Consider the following 24990-nt stretch of genomic DNA (forward strand, 5'->3'; position numbering starts at 1 on the left):
CTGGATGAATTTAAAATAGTGTTTAAATTTCACCTAAATGTATCCAAAGGGTTGAATATATTTTGAAACCTGTAGCACCCTTTGGAACTCTTGAGCTTTCTGGTTTTTTGTCTGGTTAGCAAAGCAGATTACATAGCCGTTGGCCAGGTTTGTTGTTGTTGTTTCCCCCAAATGCTGCTCTGGGAAGTAGCACGGCTTCCAAAGAAGCCCAAGTACCCATTTCATTTGCAGCTTCTTTGTGGAGAGATTCTGCTCCTAACACAAAACCCTGACCCATCCTGTCAGCAGCGATAGTGAGCTTGCTACCCATTGCTGACAAGGGAGGAAAAGGGGGAAACATGAGAACAGAGAGATAATCACTTATCTTTTCTAGCGTGTGAAATGCAAATAAAACATGCTGCTTATAATGCCTGTCTCATGACCTGGATACGGTATGCACAGGTTCCATATTTTGTTTTTACTCACCATAGTGGTTTCTGCAATAGATCCAAAGCTGTTGATGAAAATATTGCAGCTGACATTCACTGGCGGGCCTGTAAAACAAGTGAAGGTTGATCAGAAATTCTGTGTGTCACCTAGCAAAACTAGACCCTGCATTCAGCAGGGTCTTGCACCACCTGAGCCTCAAGGTCTCTTCCCACTCGGATTTGATGATGCTACATGGGAGCCTTCAGATTGCCACAGTTTTGGAGGGAGAGATTCCAGCACATACTGGAGCACTTAAAACAAATTACAGTAGAACCTCTACCTACGACCGCCTCTACTTGGGCCCGATCCAAGTTGTGACCACGGCAAACCCAGAAGTAAATACTGGGTTTGCTGCGATTCGCGCATGTGCAGAAGCGGCTGCCGCCATCTGCACATGCGCACAATGGCACTTCTACCAGTGACCCGTTTCGCCTAAAGGACGGGCCACCAGAACAGATTATGGTGGTAAGTAGAGGCCCATCCAGTTCCTGCATCCTGTTTCCCCAGTGGTCAGGCAGGTGCCTATGGGAGGACTGCAAGCAGGACCTGAATACAATAGCATTTCCCCCACTTGTGACTTCCACCAACTGGTATTTGTTGGTTGCATGTGCACAAAGCTTAAAGGTAAAGGGATCCCTGACAATTAAGTCCAGTCGTGAACAACTCTGGGGTTGTGGCACTCATCTCACTTTAAAGGCCAAGGGAGCTAGCATTTGTCCACTTCCGCAGACAGTTTTTCCGGGTCATATGGGCAGCATGACTAAGCCACTTCTGGCGAAACCAGAGCAGTGCACAGAAATGCTCTTTACCTTCCCACCGGAGCGGTACCTATTTATCTACTTGCACTTTGATGTGCTTTCGAACTGCTAGGTGGGCAGGAGCAGGGACCGAGCAATGGGAGCTCACTCCGTCGCAAGGATTCGAACCACCGACCTTTTGATCGGCAAGCCCAAACGGCACTGTGATTTAACCCCCAGCGCCACCCGCGTCCCCCGCACAAAGCTTACACATGTCGTAATTGTACACATCTAGGCTTCCCATCCATGCATTCAATCTATATAGTTAGAAGATGGGACAGAAAGGGCTTTTATGCATGCCTCTGGAAGGTAGGGAAGAATTATATAACCTAAGGACCCATCTGATGCTGCGGCCACTGTTTTCTGGTCAATTACAGTGTGTGTAGCTCAATGGGCTTTAAGGCTTGGATCAATCCAAGTGTTCAGGAAGGGAGATGATTTGTGCCCTATCTTCCTTTCGCACCATTCACTTTTTCAGAATCAGCCTTATTAGATAACAGGAAGGGACATGGAGTAAACTGAGCATGGAGTGACATCACCTAAAGACCTTTAGCTCATTGCATCTAGATGATAAAAGTCTGAGAAATCACTTCGGACAAAAAGGACAGAAAGCTTAGCATGCCCTTTCCAATCAGTAAGTGACAAAGGGCACCCAGGCCAGGGGAGCAGTGGGGGAGGATTCCAACCAGAGTGAAGATTAGAGGCAAAGGCCTGACTGTCTAGCAGCGCATGCCAAAACGACCCGAAATGTGCCACTCAGAGCTTTGCTCCATTTCACCTTTGTTTTAATACCTGTTATTACTTACAGTTCTACCTTGGAGAGATTACAGGATTAAGCAGGCCAGCCACCCTCTTTCCAAATATAAATAAATCTTTTGTGAATAGCAGCAGCAGACTGCAAAATTCAGTGAGGATAATGTATCAATCTATATTCAGGGCTAGGCTCTGGATGACTGCGCATGAAGGGGAAAAGGGTGAGGAGAGCTCCATCCTGCTTCAAAGGTCTTGCTGGGAAACAGCTGTAACTGGCAGTCTAGACACACTGAATTCCTCCAGGATTCTCTTATGGAAGCAAAGGCCTGGCTCACACATGCATGTCAGTAAAGTGATTTTCCTACATTTGATTGCTGTACCCTTGAACTTTCACCGTTCCACACATGATTACTGCAGGAGCGTGCCAGGCTGCTGACAGGCTTACAAAGGTCCTGGTTCTAGGTGAGCATTAATCTGGGAGCAGGTTCCACTACAGTAAATGAGCCTTATGTTCAAACCAGCATCACCCCAGACTTCCTCAGGACCCAAGCTACCTGTGTCTTTAATCACATTGTTTGCTTGTGTGTGCAAGTTTTGTTTTTTTTATAAATTGCCAGGGTGAGTTCCCTGAGTCTTGGTATGTTTGTGTGGGGAGAGTAGTGAAGCTTTCACCTTTTCCTCCCTGCTGTGATGCTGATCTGGATTGGCCCCTGCGTGCCTGCAATTTGCATTGAAGCAAATGGGACTTTTTATTTCAATGCAAATTGTCAGTGTGGTGAACCCAATCTGGATTGGCATACAGTGGATAGTAAATGAATAAAACTTCCTGACCGCCCTCACCCTCCCATGTAAAGGGGGCGATATACCCATGTAAAGCATCGCTCAACGATGCAGCCCTTGGAATTTTTCAAAGAAAAAGCTTGCGGTCAAAGACAGACTACATGCTTAAAGTCATACGTAAAACAGGAAGCTGTATGATAACATAGCAATATCTGTATACAGATATAAAAAGGGTCTGTGGAAACACTGAGAGGAATAGAGACCACTGTTGCACACTCGTGTGAAAACATGCCCACCTCTGTATACAGATAACCCTGACAGTAGCTGCCATATTGCATGAAGGGCTGTACGATTGCAAACTGCTATGTACAATAGTACATTCTGAAACACGACTCCTGTGCATTTCAAATGCTGGATGTGTATACAGCCTGGCAGGGGCTCTCCAGGGTTTCAGATAGGAAGTCTATCACAGCTCTACCTGAAGCTGAAGATTGAACCTGGGACCTTTTACATTCAGAGCAGATGCTGTACCACTGAGCCATGACCCTTCCTTATCTTTTCTCATTCTTGTCTCACTGCAAGACAATGTGCCATTTAAAACCTAAGTACTCACATATATTAACAAATGCTGATGAGCTGTTGCCACTTCCTCCTTTGGGGAGAGCTGGCAATATTATAGCCTTCATTTTAGCTGCAGGCTGGAAGGCCTCAAGGTTTAGTGTATCTGAAGCTGAAGCCTTTCTTTAAAAGTGCCCGTTTGCCAGATGTGAACGGAGAACTAATGTCTTTCCCAGCTTTTGTCTGGCAGTTCATATGCAGCAAATAAACTTCACCATGCTCCAGTGCTCTCACTACGGGTGGCTGTATTGAAAGCTATGGCCCCTGGCCACCTGGAGGCTGCATCAATTATGGTAAAGGATGTTTTCCTTGTCCTTCCCCACAAAGCTGATATAAATTCTATGCTATGGATTCTGGGTTTCCAGGTTGAACTTTCAGCTGAGTGTTAAAGGGGAGGTTTCTTAAGTAACCCCTGATCTGAAAGTCCCTGCTTGAATTAGGTACTCTCTGTAACAGGCTAAGAATCATGCAATACCTCTGTTCTTTTTTTTTTTTTTTAAAAAAAAAAACAACCTGCCGGTTTAAGATCATAAGGGTAATATGCTACGTTGGTTCAAGCTCCACAAAGCTGGGAAATTGGAAGTGAAGACTGATGCCTACACAGGTGTGCTGCATGAGCAACAAGGCTTGTGTTTGCTTACTACTTACCTTCCATGGACCCACATGGAATGTCCCTTAGTTTTAAAAGACCCAACCCTTGATTTCCATTCTGGACATGGGAGGAATAAGTAAACACTGGCATTTTCTCTCCGTTTCTGTTTTTTTATTGGAATTCTCTGACACCCCTATTCATGAGTATCTTCCTCTGCAGAATGTAGTACAGTCGTACTTTGGAAGCCAAATGGAATCTGTTCCGGAAGTCCATTCGACTTCCAAAATGTTCGACTTCCAAGGCGTGGGTTCCCATTGGCTGCAGGAGCTTCCTGCTGCCAATCGGAAGCTGCGCCGGACATTCAGCTTCCAAAAGAACATTTGCAAACTGGAACACTCACTTCCGGGTTTGCGGTGTTCAGGAGCCAAAACGTTCAAGTGCCAGGGCGTTCAGCTTCCAAGGTACGACTGTACTTGGTAGGCGGGGACAAAGATTGTATTCTTGTCACATGGAAAAAAATATGTTTCCTAACCAATTCTGCATGGCAATATGGAGAAGGCGATTTGGAGATAGATGAGTTCATGATGATCTTAGATCTATTCTATGCAACAAACAAACAAACAAACAAACAAACAAACAGTGATTTTTATCTGTTTATGTGCATGGTTAGTGGCTCACCATCATGTCAACTGGCCTCTGTTCCACAGTGTCCTCTCCATGCTGAATATGTGCCAGCCTGTTAAAAACTGCATGTGGGGATTGATCCCATACATTTCAATGGTTTGCAGATTGGAAGTGCTGGAAATGGCCTCTGTCTATGCTACCACAGGGTTTTGTTGAGCATGGTTTGGGAAGACAGCAACTGGGGTTGTAGGTTGGTCTATTTCTGGTCAGTGTCAATTTCACATGCATTTCTTAAGATGCTTCCATCCTGTTTCCACATTAATAATGATTTAACAACAACACTCTGTATGAGCATTTGCATTCAAAGAAATACATAAATAGTATTTCAAAGGAATTTTGTTGTTGTTCAGTCGTTCAGTCGTGTCCAACTCTTCGTGACCCCATGGACCAGAGCACGCCAGGCACGCCTATCCTTCAAACTTATCACAAAACACATCTTAAAATATGTATTTAAAGATGTGTTTTGTGATAAATACTATTTATGCATTTCTTTGAAATACACTTTTCTGAACACATTTTATCCTAAAATAAACTTTTGTAAAGGATTTTGGTTCACTTTCTAAGCCAAGGACTATACTGCAAGATTCAGAGGCATGCAAAATCTGATTACATTCAGAGCTGTGTACGAGGTGTGAATTACGTCGGTTCGCTTAAAAAATGCAGACCAAACAAAATTCTCCTCCGTCCTGAAACTACTTCTCCTCCTAGCCTAACTCATCTGAAACAGTTATTGTGAGGATAACAGTGAAATGTATGTAGCCACTCAGGTAGTCTGGGTTACCAATGTGACATATAAATTAGCAATATTGTTCAAATTCTCCCCATCTCTATTTTCTGCATGTGCTCAGGAAGAATATTTAAGAAATGGACAAATTCCAGACTGTTGCTATTTGTGGGTGGAGTTCAATCATGTCCCGGCAAATGAAGGTTGCACAATTATAATCAATGAGGAGGGCTTGCGCAACAATACTGCTTTCCCAAAAGATCAGAATTTTTATGGTAAGGAATATGGTGGGAAGATGTGCTGGAGAGTGTTGGGTAACACTTGCCATGACATAACATCATCTAACCTCCCTGTAAACAAATCAGAATGAATGCTCATTAAATAGCCAGTGTCCTCTAATCTCCCTGTAAACAAGAATTAATGCTCAATAAACAGATGATTTGAAGCACCCACTGTGGGCTTCACCCACAAAAAGGGTTTTTTTTCTCCTCCCCCTTGCTTTTAATTTTAACTATCATGAATAAAGAAACTGATTCTGGGCGGCCATGGTATTATTTTCATTTAAATCTAAACCATTAAAATGCCTCTGTGACTTATTGCTGGCTCATTTAAATGATGTGCTCAGAAAGCTACAAGCTCAAGTTCTGCAAAGCTGCTGCTGTGACTTTCATATAAATTGGATACTGATTTATGTGTGACAGATGAAGCCAGCAAACTGCCCCCATGGGGGGAAGGTGCAGTTCATTGAAATAAATCTGAAATTAAATTATCTTGCATAAAATTACAATACAACTGCCTTCAGCAGAAGGGTAATGTATATATTTCATTAAATATTAAAGTTTAATTTCTTTTGTGTATACGTGCATACTGGGGCGGGAAGACCTTCCTGCGGTACATTCCTTTTAACCCTCTGTTTGTTTAACCCTCTGTTGGTTTTCTCCCAGTATCTGAAGCCTTCTCTTTAGCTGGGTAGCCAGACATATTTGTGTCATAATGGCAGAAATGGGTAACCTTTTACAACCTGAGAGCTGCATTCCCTTCCCAGGAATAGTGGGCAGGGCCAGAGACAAAGGTGGGTGGAGCCAGAGGTAGACTTCCAGGATTCATTCCAGCCCACCAAAGACACCCAAGGAGAGTGAAAAGTGAGGCCAGCATGGGTTGTGTGGCCTGGAAAGAATCCTGAGTGCCAGAGAAAGAGAGAGAGAGAAGTGTGAAGGGTTCACAGTTGGCCCTTGGGAACTGAGGTACCTGAACCTCTCATCTATGGCTTATAGAAGCCAATGGCAAATTTAAACTTGGCTTTTGTATGGCAAGGGTTGTACGCAGAGTAGAGTAACTGAAATGAATGGGCATGGCCCACTTAGGTCCTTTAATGGGTCTACTGCAGGGGTCAGCAAACTTTTTCAGCAGGGGGCCGGTCCATTGTCCCTCAGACCTTGTGGGGGGCTGGACTATATTTTGAAAAAAAAATATATGAACGAATTCCTATGCCCCACAAATAACCCAGAGATGCATTTTAAATAAAAGCACACATTCTACTCATGTAAAAACACCAGGCAGGCCCCACATAACCCAGAGATGTATTTTAAATAAAAGGACACATTCTACTCATGTAAAAACATGCTGATTCCTGGACCGTCTGTGGGCCACATTTAGAAGGTGATTGGGCTGCATCTAGCTCCCGGGTCTTAGTTTGGGGACCCCTGGTCTACTGTGAGTGGCACTTAATTGGATGCAAACCCATGAGTTAAAACTCCCAGCCTTGGGCCAGACTCTCTTCCAACAGCAGTCTCACATCGGTAAAACACCTCATATCCAGGTGCCATGTAGTAGCAGCTTCAACTGTGTCACATGCCACCTGGAACTGTATGGGGAAGTGCTTGTCCACAGCCTCTGAACCAGGAGTGGGAAAGCCGTGATATTCCAGATGTTAGCTTACTACTCCTTATCATGGGTGGAGCTGGAGGGAGTTGTAGTCCAGCAACATCTGGAGAGTCACAGGTTCCCCATCTGCGGTTCAGAACCTTCTTGCAGGTATCTCTAAACACACGGTTAAATCAGGCATTATGGACTACTTTGCAACATTGCTTGAAAACCTGCTGAAGTGGAAGGGTAATGAGACTGCACTTAACCACGTGATTGGAAACTACAGAATATTAGCTCCTCTTTTTGTGGTTGCAGGTACTGTGTGGCAAACTGTTAAGCAGCTACTGTGTGGTCATGTTTATGCATATTCACACCACTAGTTCACTGAAGAAGACTCCAAAATCCAGTTTCATCAGACCATATCAGCTTTGTTGGGCTTTGCCTTGCAAGCTTCCAAAGCCCTGAGCATCTAGAGCTGCTTATTTTAGTCCATGTGTGAGCAGATTTAAGCTGGCAGTTTCTGGGGTTTGCTGTTGTTGTTTCTGTTATATTTAGCTAGTGAATTGGATTTCGACTTAATTTCAGCAGAAGGTTTTGTATGTATTCTGTTATACTTCCTCTCAGTCTTTGAGATAGGGTGATCTATAAATTCAATGCAATGAATAATAACTGGACTGCAGGAGTAACTGCAGTAGTTAATAGTTCCTTGGTGTTCAGCACAGTTTGTTTATTTGCTCCTCACAGCACAGACAACCACACATTAGAGATTGAAGCCAACAAACGCAGCTTGTTGATTTGTGTCATCATCATCATTAGTTACCAGGGAACCATTAAGGATCTCAGAAAGGGATTCTTCCTGCCTAGGGTTGCCATATTTCAGACCAGAACACCCCAAAAGTTGTTGAGGTTCCTCCTCCTCCTCCTCCTCCTCTTCTTCTTCTTCTTCTTCTTCTTCTTCTTCTTCTTCCAAAAACCACAGAAACGTGATTTTTTTTTATTGATTTGCCTAAGATCCAGGACAAAGCACCGCCTTTCAGAAATGCCCCCCCAGATGTAAATTCCAGAACATATGGCAGCCCTATTCCTGCCCTTTGGTGGGGTGTGTGTTTGCCCTCACCCCTCCTTTTTCAAATGATGTGGGCGGTTGGTTCCCAAAGGGAGGGGGAATTCTGTGGGGCCTGGTGGCCAATTAGGAAGCAGTTGGGAACCTGCCTTTATAAGCCTGCTCCTCCTCATAGCCTTTTTTCTGTGCCTTCTCTCACTCCCCCTATGTGGTATCAGGGGTGTCTTACCCATAGATGCTAGTGGTGCAGGGTGCCAGGGCGCCAAGTTCTGGAGGGCACCAGGGAAGAGGTGGAGGCTGGACATGGCGCCTCCTGGCATCAGCTTGCCACCCTCACCTGCCTCTGCCATGCCGCGCCCGGAGCCTCTGCCTGCCATGGCCACCACAGCACGAAGCGGCCAACTGAGCCCGGAGCCACCATGTCCAGCCTCTGCCTCTTCCCCACCAGAGGAGCTGCTCTCCAGCTGCTGCCTGCCTCCTCCAGCCCCGCAAAGCTGGGCACGTCACCGGCAGTGCCGTCCTCCCTAAAAAAGGTCAGCAACTCTGGGAAATGGGGGGGGGGCGCGGGCGGGGCGGGGCGCCAGATCTTTGCACCACAGCGCCGGATATGCTTAAGACGGCCCTGTGTGGTATGGTGCTTTGGTTAGCTGTGTGTTGAAGGACCTGAGTAGGATTTTTTAAGGGATGGAGAGATTCTTTGATTGGCCCTTATAATTCCTACTTTCCCCACCTATTCCACACAACTGGGACTAATTCAATCAGCAATTTGGTGAATGGCAGAGAGAAGTTTCTCATGGAGCACTGAATCTGGACAGATGAGGAAGTGAGAGAGAAAACTGTAGGCACTATTGAGACAAAAGCACCCTTTAGGGATCTGCCAGTACTTTATCCCTGCTGGGACTTGTGTGTGTGTGTGTGTGTGGGGTGCCCTTTAAGCCTGATATGCACACTTTGTGTGAACACTGGACAGTGGGTTTTATATTCAAGGCTTACCTAGTTTCCTCCTCATCCTTCATTGGGGAAACCCAGCTTGTGCTGTCTACACCACATGCCCAGCGATCTGGCGGGATCTACCAGAGTTAGATAAAACCCTCACCTGCCCATGCTTTCTGATTTCGGTTAATTTACTTGCACTTTCTCCAACTTGTCATATTTTAATAAATACAACCTTTACCCCAACATTTGGCCTCACGACTCTTCTTTTTGGTTGCCAGGGCATAAGCAAACATTACAATCAGATTTGGGAGGTACTGACAGAGGCAGCTGGCGCACAGTAAGGAGAATGACTGAGCTAAGAGCAGGCGAGTGCCTCATCCTAAGTTCTCCACTGGCCACATGGGATTCCCGTGGGATAGAGGGAAGGGTTCACTATGAGCACAGCCATCTCGGCTCTGTTGACAAGCTGCAACGTGGCTCCAGGGAAGTGGCAGCTGTGAGAGTCGGACTCCACTCGTATCTGGGGCACCCAAGTTTGCGTGTCTTTATGGGTAACTTGATGTTCAAAGGCTTGAGATGGCTCAAGGCTCATCATTGCTAAATTTGGATATGAGGATCGGTCATGAAAAAATAGAAACTTTCCCTTCTGCTCAGCCTCCCGGGGCAGTTAAAACACACAGAGACACAGAGACACACACTCCATCAGTTTGGGCTCATTGTTTTGCACCTGATTGCATAGTTGCCCTTCCACGTGGCATGATTGCTCTCAAGAACGAAAGGTGCATTCTAATGCCACAAAAATCAGATTCCTCACTTTGCTTAATCGGAATGTGTTTCATGTTATATCAAAAAAGGGCTCAAACACAGAGCAGCTCTTTTTGGCTAGTCTTGCCTGGGTGACTGCTCTGGCAAAATGCAGAGTGACTGCCCAAGGCTGATGTTGGAGCAGCTGCTGCGTATTTGTCAAAGGGCAAATACTTTCATGTGATATGAAATGGTCTCAGATCAGCTGTGGGTTTACTGCAGCAGTGGACAATCTAAAAGCACCTCAACTCTGATCCTGTCCTCTTTGTCCCCCACTAATTAAACTGGTGAGCAGGAAAGCCTAGTGCAGCACCAGTGGTATTTTGTTTTGCAATAAAAGCATAAAGCAGCCTTCCCCAACCTAGTGACCGTCAGATGTTTTGGATGACGAGTCTCATCAGCCCCAGCCAGCATGTTGAAGGAGTTGAAGGAGAAAACTTTTGGAGAGCAGGTTGGGGAACACTGTCATAAAGTGTGGAAATAATACATGCTTCTAAACTTCTGTGTATATGCGTCAAAACTCCCAGATATATGTACATGTGTATTTAATAGTGCATACAAGCATGTGTTACCAGGGCCGAACCAATACATTTTGGTGCCTGAGGCGAACCCCAAAATGGGGCACACCCTCCCTCCCAGGAAAGGAGGGGTGAGAGAATATCTACTCCAGAAACAAGAAAGGGAGGAGAGAAAGATCTGCATCTGCCCCTGTGGATCCTGCCACATTTGGCTGCTTTCATATCTTTGGAGCATCTGATAAGAGGCGTGTGTGTCAAATTCTGGTCAGCATCTGGAGGGAATAGTTGATATTTGTTATATAAATCCCCATCGGACTTGTCCATCCGTGAGTTGAAGTCCCCCCCCCCTAGAATCACCTGTGAGTCGGGAGAGATCAGAATTAGATCTTCAATATATTGCTCCAATTTGTCCCAGGTTGACTTGATTTCATCCATAAGATATTGTGGACCCCTTTTAGATCAAATCTCAGATAAATTTTAAATTGCATTTATTATTGATTCTGTATGTGTCTTTTGTGTGTGTGTGTGTGTGTGTGTGTGCTGGTCGTCGACCGTAATAAAGTACTTACTTTGGCTGTCACATGAGGCTTGCCTCATGGGTGGGCCGGCCCTATGTGTCTTCCACACTTGACACATTTACTGCAGAAACCACACCACTTTCCTGCAGCAATCATAATGTGTAGTAGCATCCATAATTTAAATACATGTGCATATTAATTCCATTTCACCTTTTCATCTCTTTTCCTTCCTTCTGCCTGTCAAAATGTGCATATTGCATACATTTACTTGTGCTTCATATACCGCAAAAGATGAGTCATGAATCTTTATGGCTACATTGGTTGATTGGCTCTGCGTGAGAGAGATTGGGTTCATAGTTATGATGAATAGTACCACAAAAGAGACAATGATTGATGTGCATATGTGTGTGCCTGGTTTCAGGTCACATGCAGGGGAACTTTGACTGAAAAATAAGGGAAAACCCATGAAAAGTCTGTGGGTATGACCCACACTCAGAGTAGACCTGTTGAAATCAATGGACAAGTTAGTCATGACTAACTCAGATTAACTGCGTCAGACCAACATGGCTACCTACCTGAATCTCAGTTCATTGATGAAATTAATCTTAGTATGGTGCATTTGGATAGCAGCCTTCTAGCAAGATGTTGAGATTATGCCTTATAATCTCTGTACTGCCAGGAGATGCTTACAGCTAGTTGCGACATTAAATTAAATGCAGAGGCTATAAGGGGAGTAATTGAAATATATGGGATTTTGCATAGATCGGAAAACATGGCGTGTAAATGTGCTATCCTTTTAGCATATCACTACAGCTAAAAGGCAGCCAGTCAAAATTAAATCAGCATGTGGTAGTTTGTAAACAGGCAAGTGACAACCCCCCCATCCCAACAAAGTACATTTGTTTCATGGAAGTCTGCCATTAAAAAATATATATATATATATATAACTAACTCTGGATAAGATCCTCTTTTGTGGGCAATCAGAATTTTTGACAACTAGTGGGTAGGATATTCACTGCAATCATTGATATGCTCAGTGGGTGCCTGTTATATTAAACATTAAACTGCTGGAAAATGGGAGTGGATGGGAAGGAACAGAATACTAAGAACCCAGGGTTTTTAGGATTTTCCATTGTGCTAATTAGATGCTTAAGTAATTTCTTGTGTTTCTTTATAAATCAACACCATTCTGTGGAGGCTTTCGTGGAATTGAGAAAATTAAATATATATCCTCCCTTTTCTCATATTTATTTGCTTTTCTAATAGGATTCCCTATCAGCAAAATATGAACAAAGATGACACAAAAAAGAAAAATCTCTGAAATAAAGAAAAAGGTATCTTTTTTAAGATTTCAAAGAATAGACAAAAATTCAGAAAACATTCCTTGATCGACATTTCCAAAGTTTGTTTCGGTGGCCTAATGCGGTCCCTTGCCGGCCGGTTTAATCCGGCCTCTGTGGCAGTTTATTTCCTGGGGTAAAATCCTTTAAAAAACTCAACAACTTCAATCCTAAAAAAAAAAGGTTAACAACATGGGTCGGCCCTCACGGCCCTTCACTTCATCAAATCTGGCCCTCTTTGAAAAAAGTTTGGACACCACTGTGACCTAGCCTATCCTTCCATGTTTCCTTTTATCCCCTCTTTTACCCACATTTTCTTAGTTCACCCAGTGAACTCAGAAAACAACTTTTACATACTTTATTTATTTCTTGCTCTGCTGAAAATCTTAACATCCTGCTTGGTAAATTGTTTGCTTATAATACTTTCCCATATATTCAATAAACAATATTCAGACCTCTTTATATCTTTCATCATTTTGATTTCCTCTTCTAGTGGTCATCCCTGCTAGCTCCACATATTCTAACAGTTTAATGTGCCATTCCTCTTTTGTTTGTACTTTATCTGTTTTCCTTTTTTTTTGCACTAATAATACGCGGGTGGCTGTTGTCGCATATAGAAACAGATTTCTCTCTCTCTCTCTCTCTCTCTCTCTCTCTCTTTTTGGAGACTTCTATTGTTATTAACCCCAGGAGTAATGCTTGTGGATTTTTAGAAAATGATTTTTTTATAAAAAAGGATTAATTCAGTATAAATCATTTCCCAATAAAATTTAAAAATTATAAATATATATCCTTCCTTGATAGAAATTCTCAGTATTTTGTTTTTCCAAGTGTATCCTTTGCATGGCTCTTCATCCTATCCAGAAAATAGGCTTAGGCTTGGTCTACACATGAAGCAAAATTAGCTGGACATAAAAGGGTAGAATGGATTGAGACAGTGTATAGACTACTGCTTCCAGAGGAATCACATTTTTAATGCTCTCCTATGTAATAATAATAATAATAATAATAATAATAATAATAATAATAATAATAATATTTATTATTTGTACCCCGCCCATCTGGCTGGATTTCCCCAGCCACTCTGGGCGGCTTCCAACAGAAATCAAATACAAAAATATCAAACATTAAAAACTTCCCTAAAAAGGGCTGCCTTCAGGTTTTTTCTAATGCGCTCTCTCTCTCTCTCTCTCTCTCTCTCTCTCTCTCACACACACACACACACACACACACACACACACACACAGTGCAAGTAGATATCTAGTGTGGTAGGGAAACATTTCTCCTTGAAATGCTAGCTTTCTGCTTTGTAAATCTTTTGTTTTGTTTTTTTACGAGGGTGAGCATTTAGAATTTCTTTTCTGTCTCTGAAACTTAAACTGTTCAGTCCATTCTACCACTTCAGTATTCTTTGGCTTTATCCTGCAACATTTGTAGATTAGCTTTGATCATGAGTTGTGGTCACAGGAAGAAAAGGAGGAACTGAAGAAACACAGGGCAGCAATTAATTATCTAGGAGCAGGGTCTAGCTCTGTTGTCCCACAAACAGAATCTGGTGAAAACAAGCCCAAAGTTCATGTTCTGATCTAAAACAAAATGGAGGTGAAAAATAAACCAAGAGTGCCTGCATACCTTTAAAATTGGGCCTGATTCTGGCATCGTATCCTGATGTCCTTCCCATCAATTTGTCCAGGAAATCTGAAGGGGACATAAGTTTAGGAGCGGATCGGGCTGCTGCTCCAGTTTCTTTGGAAGCGGCGAGGCTGAGCCAGAAAAGAAGAGAGCAAGCAGAGATTTAATTAGAAGTCTTTTCTTCTCCTGTTGAAATTGTATCTTTTGCCCCATGTTGTGAGGATCTGGGATCAGAATTCATTGCAGCTAGCACACTGTTCCCATTATAAGCCATGACAAATACCTTTGTGGGTTCTTAATGAAGCTGGTCTCTGCTAATTTGTTTGCTCAGCCCAAACATTCCCGAACACAGAATCCCAACTGCTACCCAAGATCAAGCAAGATGACGAATGAAGAAAATCCTTCTGCTAATTTAGGTACAGACCTGGAGGCCGACTTAAATCAGAAATGTGAACTTTGGCATTGTATCCTGGTGGGAAAACACACTTTGCAATTTTCCCCCCGTTATGAAGCATCAATTACCATGTAATTACATGGCAAATAACAGAGGAGAGCGTGCAGTATGTTGACATTTTCATTTTCTAAAGAGTGGGCAAAGTGTGTGAGCTCTGTCATCTTCCATTTGCTTTAATAGGTAGTTGGAGCCTAAATTCCCTGCACAGTGTGGCAACACTTCAGGGGCCTGTGATTTTTCCTATCTAGGTTAGTCATTATTCATCACAGAAATTTGGCTGCCATGCTAGAATCAAGATCTCTCAGTTTTAATCCCAGCTCTCAGTTCTCAGTCTCAAATCCAAACCTACCAAAGACCACAGAGATCAGATTTAATGTAGGTCTTCACCCCTCCATTGATGCATCAGTTGGAGTGTTACAGGTGAGCATGTCTAGGTCCTGTTGAAATCAGTACATTTCAGGTACTTGCAATTTGCTCACCCCATTCAGTTGAATGGGATGTAGGTGAGACATGCCTTCTCTTCATCTGGACCATAATGTTTAGTCTGGGAATTGCATTGACCTAAAAGGCATGTAAGTCTAAACAATGAAGCAACCCAGTAGGAACTAAGTATCAGAGATTTGACTGTTAGCTGTCTGTGGAATATGACTGTACCCATCTGACATCCAGACCTCATCCCTTCATGAGTTTTACGGATTCAACTTCTAACAGCTTGGTGTTCAGACAATGAGGATTGGCTTTCCACTCTTCCTTTACCATCTGAGATGAAGGTATAATCATGAACGACTTCAGAAGGGCTGGGAAGTGAGTTAAGGGATGAGATCTCATGGGGATTGTGTAAATCATTCACTTTGCAGGATGAGCTATAGTGAGAATCCAATGTACAAATCCTACAGCACCTTCCTAGGAATTAAAGGCATAAAAATATATTGGATTGTATTCAGAGTTTGTACTGATGCACCATTACAATAAATTGCATCCACCTTTCAGCACAGAAACATCTCGAGTTTCGCCTGCTACTTTTGCCCTAGAGAGACTCCTTCCTTCTCTGTGGGCTGAAAAGAGAAATCATTCAAACATTTGTCTAGATTACAGTAACTGGTTGAGCTAATTGAACAGACTGATAAAAAGTAGCTTGGCCAGCGGAGGATGTGATGGCCAGAACAGATACACAGTTGCATAGCCATGCTTCAATAGGTTGATTATGGAGAGATGGTGTTGCCCGAGGGGTCAGGGACAGATCCAGGTTCTGGGAGGCCCTTAGGCAGGATGTCCTCAGTGGCCTCCCTACCTCAGAAGAACCTAAGAAGAACCTGCTGAATCAAGCCAATGACTCATCTAGTCCAGCATCCAAGTGTCTTCTGGGAAGCCCACAAGCAGGACCTGAGCATAACAGCACTCCACTCACCAGCAATTCCCAGCAGCTGGTATTCAGAGGTATTCTGCCTCTAACAGCAGAGGTAGAGTATAACCATCATGACTAGTAGCCACTGACAGCCGTATTCGCCATAAAGTGTGGGGAGTGCTGTCACACTCAGATCCTGCATCTGATTGGCCACTAACGTTGGGCTAGATGTCTCATTGGCCTGACCTAGCAGGGCTCTTATCTTCTTTTGTTCAGAATGGGAAGGGGAGGGCAACAACATGGAGGAACAAGACAGAGGATTCTTGCATTCATCAGGGGACTCACTGCTGAGGTCTTGGCCTAACAATGCCAGTTCCTGGTGTTGGCTCTAGGGAAGAGTAATTGGGTGCAAAAAGACCCCATTGCCAGTCCCCTAGAGTAGAAACACACTCCTTTTCATAGAATCATAGAATCCTAGAGTTGGAAGAGACCACAAGGGCCATCCAGTCCACCCCCTGCCAAGCAGGAAACACCATCAAAGCATTCCTGACAGATGGCTGTCAAGCGTCTGCTTAAAGTCCTCCAAAGAAGGAGACTCCACCACACTCCTTGGTAGCAAATTCCACTGCCGAACAGCTCTCACTGTCAGGAAGTTCTTCCTAATGTTTAGGTGGAATCCTCTTTCTTGTAGTTTGAATCCATTGCTCCGTGTCCGCTTCTCTGGAGCAGCAGAAAACAACCTTTCACCCTCCTCTATATGACATCCTTTTATATATTTGAACATGGCTATCATATCACCCCTCACCCCTTTTGTCGACAGCAAGAATTTTCTCAGGTACTTAACAACACTCGTGACTTGGCTATGTTTGCCGAGAGTAAAACAATAATGGCCACAGCAGTTTCTTTAATTACAGAATATTTTCTACACAAGGCAGGTTTGTTTGAAAGCCCTTTGCAGGGTTCCTGCCATACCCCATTTCATAAAATGTTTATGGTTCGGAGGAGCGTGTGTGCAGGGTTGGCTTTTTCCTTTTTGTGTGTGTGGGGATGAGGGGGAGAGAATTGCTCTGGGCCTCACACATGCAGGGTCACGTGCCAACTGAGGAAAAAGCAGCACTGACCAGCGTGGAGTATGGAGGAAGCAGGGAAGCCTCAATGGGCGATGTAGCCTCCAGGCTTCCCACAATCCTAAACGGGCCTTGTGTGTGTGGAAACCCATCACTCGTTTCATAAAGCAAACCTATTACTCTCATTAAAAAAAAACAACACAGCGAAAGTGTAGTTTATCTAGATATAAATATAGGAAGCTACTTTATACCGAATCAGACCATTGGCTCATCTAGCTCATCTACACTGATTGGCAGCTTCTCTCTGGGGTTTCAGGATGGGGACATTTCCTGGAAATGCTGGGAATCAAACCACAGATCTGCAAAGCAGATACTCTACCATGGAGGTACTGCCCTTCCCCTGCATAAAATGATTGCCTACATATTCAAAGGTCACAGGTAGCCAGTGATTTAAAGGAGATAGTATCCACATGAAGTACAATCCTGCCAAATTCTGGCTGCAACGGTGGGTGGATAGCAAAACGCCCAGTTTCACATTCCAGCCCCTTGACCTTCATGAACACTCTTGTGACATCCAGGGAATTATTAATGGGGTAATTTCCTGCAAATTACAATTGCCTGCTCTGAGTTTATTCTCTGTCCCCCTCCTTTAAATTTGCTTTACCTTTGTTTCATCTGTAAAGATGTTGCTCTGCCTCTGGAAGCTACGAATTTATGACCAGAAATGATTTGGAATATGAAATCAGAATCCTGTTTGCCTGCACTGCTCTTTCACAGAGAGTGCCTCCAGCTCTGGAATGAGTTCATTTATTGTTCATTTAAGGTGATACATATATCTAGGGTGCATTCTACCAAGCACTGCTTCCTTAGAAGAGCCATTTATTTTCATGAGAATAGTGTGAGAAAAGCATCTGACGGACTCCACATTTGAATCTCAGGTCAGTGATTCCTTGAGGATGTAGATATTCCAGACTAAGCATGGATCTTTTCTGCTGGCAAAGGGTTCCTTATTCACTTCAATGGAGAGGAACCTTCCCCACCTCCCTGACAAACACATGAAAATATGCTGTTTTCCTAGGAATGAACAGACAAAGACATCTTAGAGAAATACAGGTGCTTTGTGTGTATGCTGGTGTACACAAGAGCACTGGGACTCTATTAATCAGGAGGTTATATTTCCATACCCTCCAACATCCAATAAATAAAATAATAATAATAATAATAATAATAATAATAATAATAATAATACCCCACCCATCTGGCTGGGCCTCCCCAGCCACTCTGGGCAGCTCCCAATAGAATATTAAAAATGCAATAAAAGATCAAACATTAAAAACTTCCCTAAACAGGGCTGCCTTCAGATGTCTTCTAAAAGTCAGATAGTTGTTTATTTCCTTGACATCTGATGGGAGGGCATTCCACAGGACGGGTGCCACTACCGAGAAGGCCCTCTGCCTGGTTCCCTGTAACCTTATTTCTTGCAGTGAGGGAACCGCCAGAAGGCCCTCTGAGCTGGACCTCAGTGTCCGGGCAGAACGATGGGGGTGGAGACAAGCCTTCAGGTATACTGGGCTGAGGCCATTCAGGGCTTTAAAGGTCAGCACCAACACTTTGAATTGTGCTCAGAAACATGTTGTTGTTGTTGTTGTTCAGTCGTTCAGTCGTGTCTGACTCTTCGTGACCCCATGGACCAGAGTACGCCAGGCACGCCTATCCTTCACTGCCTCTCGCAGTTTGGCCAAACTCATGTTAGTAGCTTCAAGAACACTGTCCAACCATCTCATCCTCTGTCGTCCCCTTCTCCTTGTGCCCTCCATCTTTCCCAACATCAGGGTCTTTTCTAGGGATTCTTCTCTTCTCATGAGGTGGCCAAAGTACTGGAGCCTCAACTTCAGGATCTGTCCTTCTAGTGAGTACTCAGGGCTGATTTCTTTGAGAATGGATAGGTTTGATCTTCTTGCAGTCCACGGGACTCTCAAGAGTCTCCTCCAGCACCATAATTCAAAAGCATCAATTCTACGGCGATCAGCCTTCTTTATGGTCCAGCTCTCACTTCCATACATTACTACTGGGAAAACCATAGCTTTAACTATACGGACTTTTGTCGGCAAGGTGATGTCTTTGCTTTTTAAGATGCTGTCTAGGTTTGTCATTGCTTTTCTCCCAAGAAGCAGGCGTCTTCTGATTTCGTGACTGCTGTCACCATCTGCAGTGATCATGGAACCCAAGAAAGTGAAATCTCTCACTGCCTCCATTTCTTCCCCTTCTATTTGCCAGGAGGTGATGGGACCAGTGGCCATGATCTTAGTTTTTTTGATGTTGAGCTTCAGACCATATTTTGCGCTCTCTTCTTTCACCCTCATTAAAAGGTTCTTCAATTCTTCCTCACTTTCTGCCATCAAGGTAGTATCATCAGCATATCTGAGGTTGTTGATATTTTTTCCGGCAATCTTAATTCCGGTTGGGGATTCATCCAGTCCAGCCTTTCGCATGATGTATTCTGCATATAAGTTAAATAAGCAGGGAGACAATATACAGCCTTGTCGTACTCCTTTCCCAATTTTGAACCAATCAGTTGTTCCATATCCAGTTCTAACTGTAGCTTCTTGTCCCACATAGAGATTTCTCAGGAGGCAAATGAGGTGATCCGGCACTCCCATTTCTTTAAGAACTTGCCATAGTTTGCTGTGGTCGACACAGTCAAATGCTTTTGCATAATCAATGAAGCAGAAGTAGATGTTTTTCTGGAACTCTCTGGCTTTCTCCATAATCCAGCGCATGTTTGCAATTTGGTCTCTGGTTCCTCTGCCCCTTCGAAATCCAGCTTGCACTTCTGGGAGTTCTCGGTCCACATACTGCTTAAGCCTGCCTTGTAGAATTTTAAGCATAACCTTGCTAGCGTGTGAAATGAGTGCAATTGTGCGGTAGTTGGAGCATTCTTTGGCACTGCCCTTCTTTGGGATTGGGATGTAGACTGATCTTCTCCAATCCTCTGGCCACTGCTGAGTTTTCCAAACTTGCTGGCATATTGAGTGCAGCACCTTAACAGCATCCTCTTTTAAAATTTTAAATAGTTCAGCTGGAATATCATCACTTCCACTGGCCTTGTTGTTAGCAAGGCTTTCTAAGGCCCATTTGACTTCACTCTCCAGGATGTCTGGCTCAAGGTCAGCAACCACATTTCCTGGGGTGTATGAGACCTCCATATCTTTCTGGTATAATTCCTCTGTGTATTCTTGCCACCTCTTCTTGATGTCTTCTGCTTCTGTTAGGTCCTTTCCACTTTTGTCCTTAATTGTGGTAATCTTTGTACGAAATGTTCCTTTCATATCTCCAATTTTCTTGAATAAATCTCTGGTTTTTCCCATTCTGTTATTTTCCTCTATTTCTTTGCATTGCTCGTTTAGAAAGGCCCTCTTGTCTCTCCTTGCTATTCTTTGGAAATCTGCATTCAATTTCCTGTATCTTTCACGATCTCCTTCGCATTTTGCTTGTCTTCTCTCCCCCGCTATTTGTAAGGCCTCATTGGTCAGCCACTTTGCTTTCTTGCATTTCTTTTTCATTGGGATGGTTTTCGTTGCTGTCTCCTGTATAATGTTACGAGCCTCCATCCACAGTTCTTCAGGTACTCTATCCACCAAATCTAAATCCTTGAACCTGTTCTTCACTTCAACTGTGTATTCATAAGGAATTTGATTTAGATTGAATCTTACTGGCCCAGTGGTTTTTCCTACTTTCTTCAGTTTAAGCTGGAATTTTGCTATAAGAAGCTGATGATCTGAGCCACAGTCAGCTCCAGGTCTTGTTTTTGCTGAGTGTATAGAGCTTCTCCATCTTTGGCTGCAGAGAATATAATCAATCTGATTTCGGTGTTGCCCATCTGGTGATGTCCATGTGTAGAGTCGTCTCTTGTGTTGTTGGAAAAGAGTGTTTGTGATGACCAGCTTGTTCTCTTGACAGAACTCTATTAGCCTTTGCCCTGCTTCATTTTGATCTCCAAGGCCAAACTTGCCAGTTGTTCCTTTTATCTCTTGACTTCCTACTTTAGCATTCCAATCCCCTATAATGAGAAGAACATCCTTCTTTGGTGTCATTTCTATAAGGTGTTGTAAGTCTTCATAGAATTGATCAATTTCGGTTTCTTCAGCACTGGTAGTTGGTGCATAAACTTGGATTACTGTGATGTTAAAAGGACTGCCTTGGATTCGTATCGAGATCATTCTATCATTTTTGAAGTTGCATCCCAGTACAGCTTTCGCCACTCTTTTGTTGACTATGAGGGCCACTCCATTTCTTTTACGGGATTCCTGCCCACAGTAGTAGATATGATAGTCATCCGAACTGGGAACCAATGTAGGTCTTTCAGGACCAGTGTTTTATGGTCAAATGAAAATTGGAACATGACCCATTCCCTCAACACACTTGAAATCACACAATCCTGCCAATGCCTCCCAACCCCTCCACAGATACACCAACCCTAATCTGTGATCCCCACTTCCTACCTTGACAGAGGCCCTACCCCTCTTGCTTGGGCCCCCTCCCTCCCTCTCTCTCTCTTGGGAGTCACAACTCCCCCCCCCCCCGCACCATCCCACTGATGGTCTCCACCCTTGTGCACCTTCACCCACCACTGCTTCGCCTCTCTGCCCAGTTTCTCGCCAGCCCACAATACACCCATGCACACCCATGAGGGCTTCCGTGACTCCACCCCATGGTTTGCTTTTTGCCAGTTCTGATCTCTGGAAACCGGTGCCGCTCAGACCACATAACACGGAGGATAAGGAGTGGCACGCGGGTGCAAGCTGAGAGCACAGCACCCAGGAACGTGTGTCCTTTTCATCCCATACTCTTCAGGAGCCAGATGACTTGTGTGAGAGCATGGGACCAAGATATGAATATTCCAGGATGCAATGGCTTCTGTAATTCTCAGATGTCCCAGTCAAATCAGCGTGTTGAAAGGTAAAGGTAAAGGGACACCTGACTGTTAGGTCCAGTCGCGGACGACTCTGGGATTGCGGTGCTCATCTCACTTTACTGGCTGAGGGAGCTGGCGTACAGCTTCTGGGTCATGTGGCCAGCATGCCTAAACAGCTTCTGGCGAACCAGAGCAGTGTATGGAAATGCCATATACCTTCCCTCCAGAGTGGTACCTATTTATCTACTTGCACTTTGATGTGCTTTTGAACTGCTAGGTAGGTAGGAGCTGGGAATGAACAACAGGAGCTCACCCTGTCGCAGGGATTCAAAGCACCGACCTTCTGATTGACAAGCCATAGGCTCTGTGGTTTAGACCACAGCGCCACCCGTGACCCATTATTTCTCCGAAATGTGCTCTAAATATAAAGGTAAAGGTAAAGGACCCCAGTTAAGTCCAGTGGCAGACGACTCTGGGGTTGCAGCGCTAATCTCGCTTTACAGGCCGAGGAAGCCGGCGTTTGCCCACAGAGTTTTTAGTCATGTGGCCAGCATGACTAAGCCACTTCTGGCGCAATGGAACACCGAAACCAGAGCAGTGCACAGAAACACCATTTACCTTCCTGCCGGAGTAGTACCTATTTATCTTCTTGCACTGGCTTTCGAACTGCTAGGTTGGCAGGAGCTGGGACAGAGCAATGGGAGCTCACCCCCGTTGCGGGGATTTGAACTGCTGACCTTTTGATTGGCAAGCCCAAGAGGCTCAGTGGTTTAGACCACAGCACTACCTGTGTCCCTTACTCTAAATATAGTGAGGTGAAAAAGGGGGCAGGTTGCCTGTACTTTTAATAACTATGCAGGAGAGGGGATTTTGGCAGGTAGACCTTGCATCATCTGGCTGCCCTGTCCAAAGCTGGCTGCACAGATTTGTATGTCCGTGTGTGCACATGTGCATATGTGCAAAGGAATAAGGAAGCACTTGTTTTAGTGAGGCCTGAACAATTATTCCACTGGAAGCAGTTATCTTCCCTAGAGCAATATGGCGAAATAGGCTGCGGCTGCTTTAAAAATTGGTATCTTTGCTTTGCAAGCTCAGGAGAAAACAGGGATAGAGGGAATCAATACTGGGCTGTAAATCTGCATTCCAAAAGAGGTTCTGCATGAAAATGAGCCTGGAGAAGAAAAAAATTCAATTAAACAGCAAATGAGTTGGTGCCCAAAGAATCCTGCCAGTTCAGCAGAGAGGTGCCAGAAAATGCAATATACTGATTTCTTCTCATTAACTACGGGCTATAGGAAGACCATAGGGAGTGATGCAATAAAATATCTAGGAGTTTGGGGTTTGTTTGTTTTATAAAACAACAACTCCAAAGGTATTCGATGCATAAAGCTTAGAGTTTCCTTTAAAATGTGATAAAAGGCCCAAGCTAAATCAGCTGGTTTTCTTTTCGTAGGGACGCAATTTATTCTGGTATGTTAGGAAAGTGAAAAGGCAATAACTGACTGGCAAACCAAACAGTATTGGAGTTTGTGCTATTTTTGTCTGATTAGTGGCCCATGCATCTGTCCAGCTTTATCCAGAGCAGCTCCAAATTATGACTATATTGAGAAAAGGGCTGGGGGATGACCAAACTAAGAGTATTCGTAGCTACTAGCTCTGATGGCTATGCTCTGCCTCTATGGTCAGAGGAAACATTGCTTCTGAATACCATTTTCTAGAAACCGGAGGAGGGGAGAGTACTCTTATGCTTGCTGGTTTTCCAGAGGCATCTGGTTGGCCACTGTGAGAACAAGATGCAGAACTAGATTGCCGGACTCTTGGCCCAATCCAGCAAGCATATGTTCTTATGTTCTAAACTAACAAGGGTTTTGGAATGACCAAATCCTTAAGCCACTGTTTCTCATTTTACTCTTTGTTCTTTTCCAAGCAGCTCAAGGTGGTGTACATGGTTCTCCTCTCCTTATTTAATCCCCACAATAACCTTGTGAGGTAGCTTAGCCTGAGGAGCAGTGACTAGCCCAAGGTGACCCAGTGAGCTTCATGGCCAAGTCGGGATTAGAACCCTGGTCTCTCAGGTCCTAGTTCGACACTCTAACCAATACACCACACTAGCTCTCTTACTGCTTTTTTATTGTTTGTGTTAAACAATCAGGTGTTTAAAGGGGTGCAGAGCACACGCTGGCAAAACAATTCCTGCCTACAACAGAACCTGATACAGGTTTAATTAAAGTCACAGAATTTCTCATTATCAGCACTGCTGCTGCTGGATCATGTTCCTTTTATGGGGTTTGTTGTATGGATGCTTGGTATTCATTTAGGAAAGAAGAAACATAAAAATAAGGGGAGGGCATTTTTCACCTTCCTTATTGTTTCACTGCTGTAAATCAGCGCTCTTAAAGACAATATGGGAGATTTCTTTCATTGGGGGTGGATGGTACCCTGCAGCCGTCAGCCTAACCCTATGCAGGTGCCAAAGAGAAGGAAATATGGGGTGGGGTGACGGGTAGTAGAATGTGAGAAGTATATGAGCAACCCTGGTATGTATGTATGTATGTATGTAGTATACTCCCATACACCTGTAGATCTCAGGGTGGTTTATATCATAAAGCAACTTTACCCACATATTCCTACTGGAAAATCAAAAACACAGTAGATGATGTATGTATGTGCTGTAAGCAGCCGAGAGTGGTTGGGAAAACCCAGCCAGATGGGCAGGGTACAATTAATAAAATCATCATCATCATCATCATGTGAGAAGAGAAACCAGAAGGATACCCTGGTGGATCAAGGTAGATCATATGATATGCAGAAAATGGGGAGAGAACCACGTATGCTACTTTGAACTCCTGGGAGGAAAGGCAAAATACAATTATCATAAATGAATAAATGTGGCAGTAGAACAAGTGAGAGAAAAGGGGGTGGACTGCCAAGTGGTTGTTTGCACATGTGTATAGTGTCTTCCATAGAAAATTAAAAACAAGGTTTACAGAGAGCTGAATTCCTGCACACTGTAAGTACACAATATTACAGCCAAAGCCCTATTTAGTGGAGTCAAACAAAGCATGCTCACATAGTACAGTGGTACCTCTGGTTGTGGACACGATCCGTTCCGGGGT

General features: G+C 44.0%; 1 protein-coding gene across 2 annotated transcripts in view; it reads right to left on the minus strand.

Moving 5' to 3' along the window:
• Positions 1–24990, minus strand: part of GLRA1 (glycine receptor alpha 1) — a 93555-nt gene that overhangs the window by 41296 nt on the left and 27269 nt on the right. For both annotated transcript variants that reach the window (XM_033140326.1, XM_033140325.1), the window contains exons 2-3: positions 14094–14224; positions 466–533 (exon numbers count right to left, since the gene is read on the minus strand). In XM_033140326.1, coding sequence (XP_032996217.1) covers positions 466–533; positions 14094–14224 — 199 coding nt within the window. The remainder of the gene's footprint in view (positions 1–465; positions 534–14093; positions 14225–24990) is intronic.

Source organism: Lacerta agilis, chromosome 2, assembly GCF_009819535.1.
Source record: "Lacerta agilis isolate rLacAgi1 chromosome 2, rLacAgi1.pri, whole genome shotgun sequence".
Taxonomy (NCBI): Eukaryota; Metazoa; Chordata; class Lepidosauria; order Squamata; family Lacertidae; genus Lacerta; species Lacerta agilis.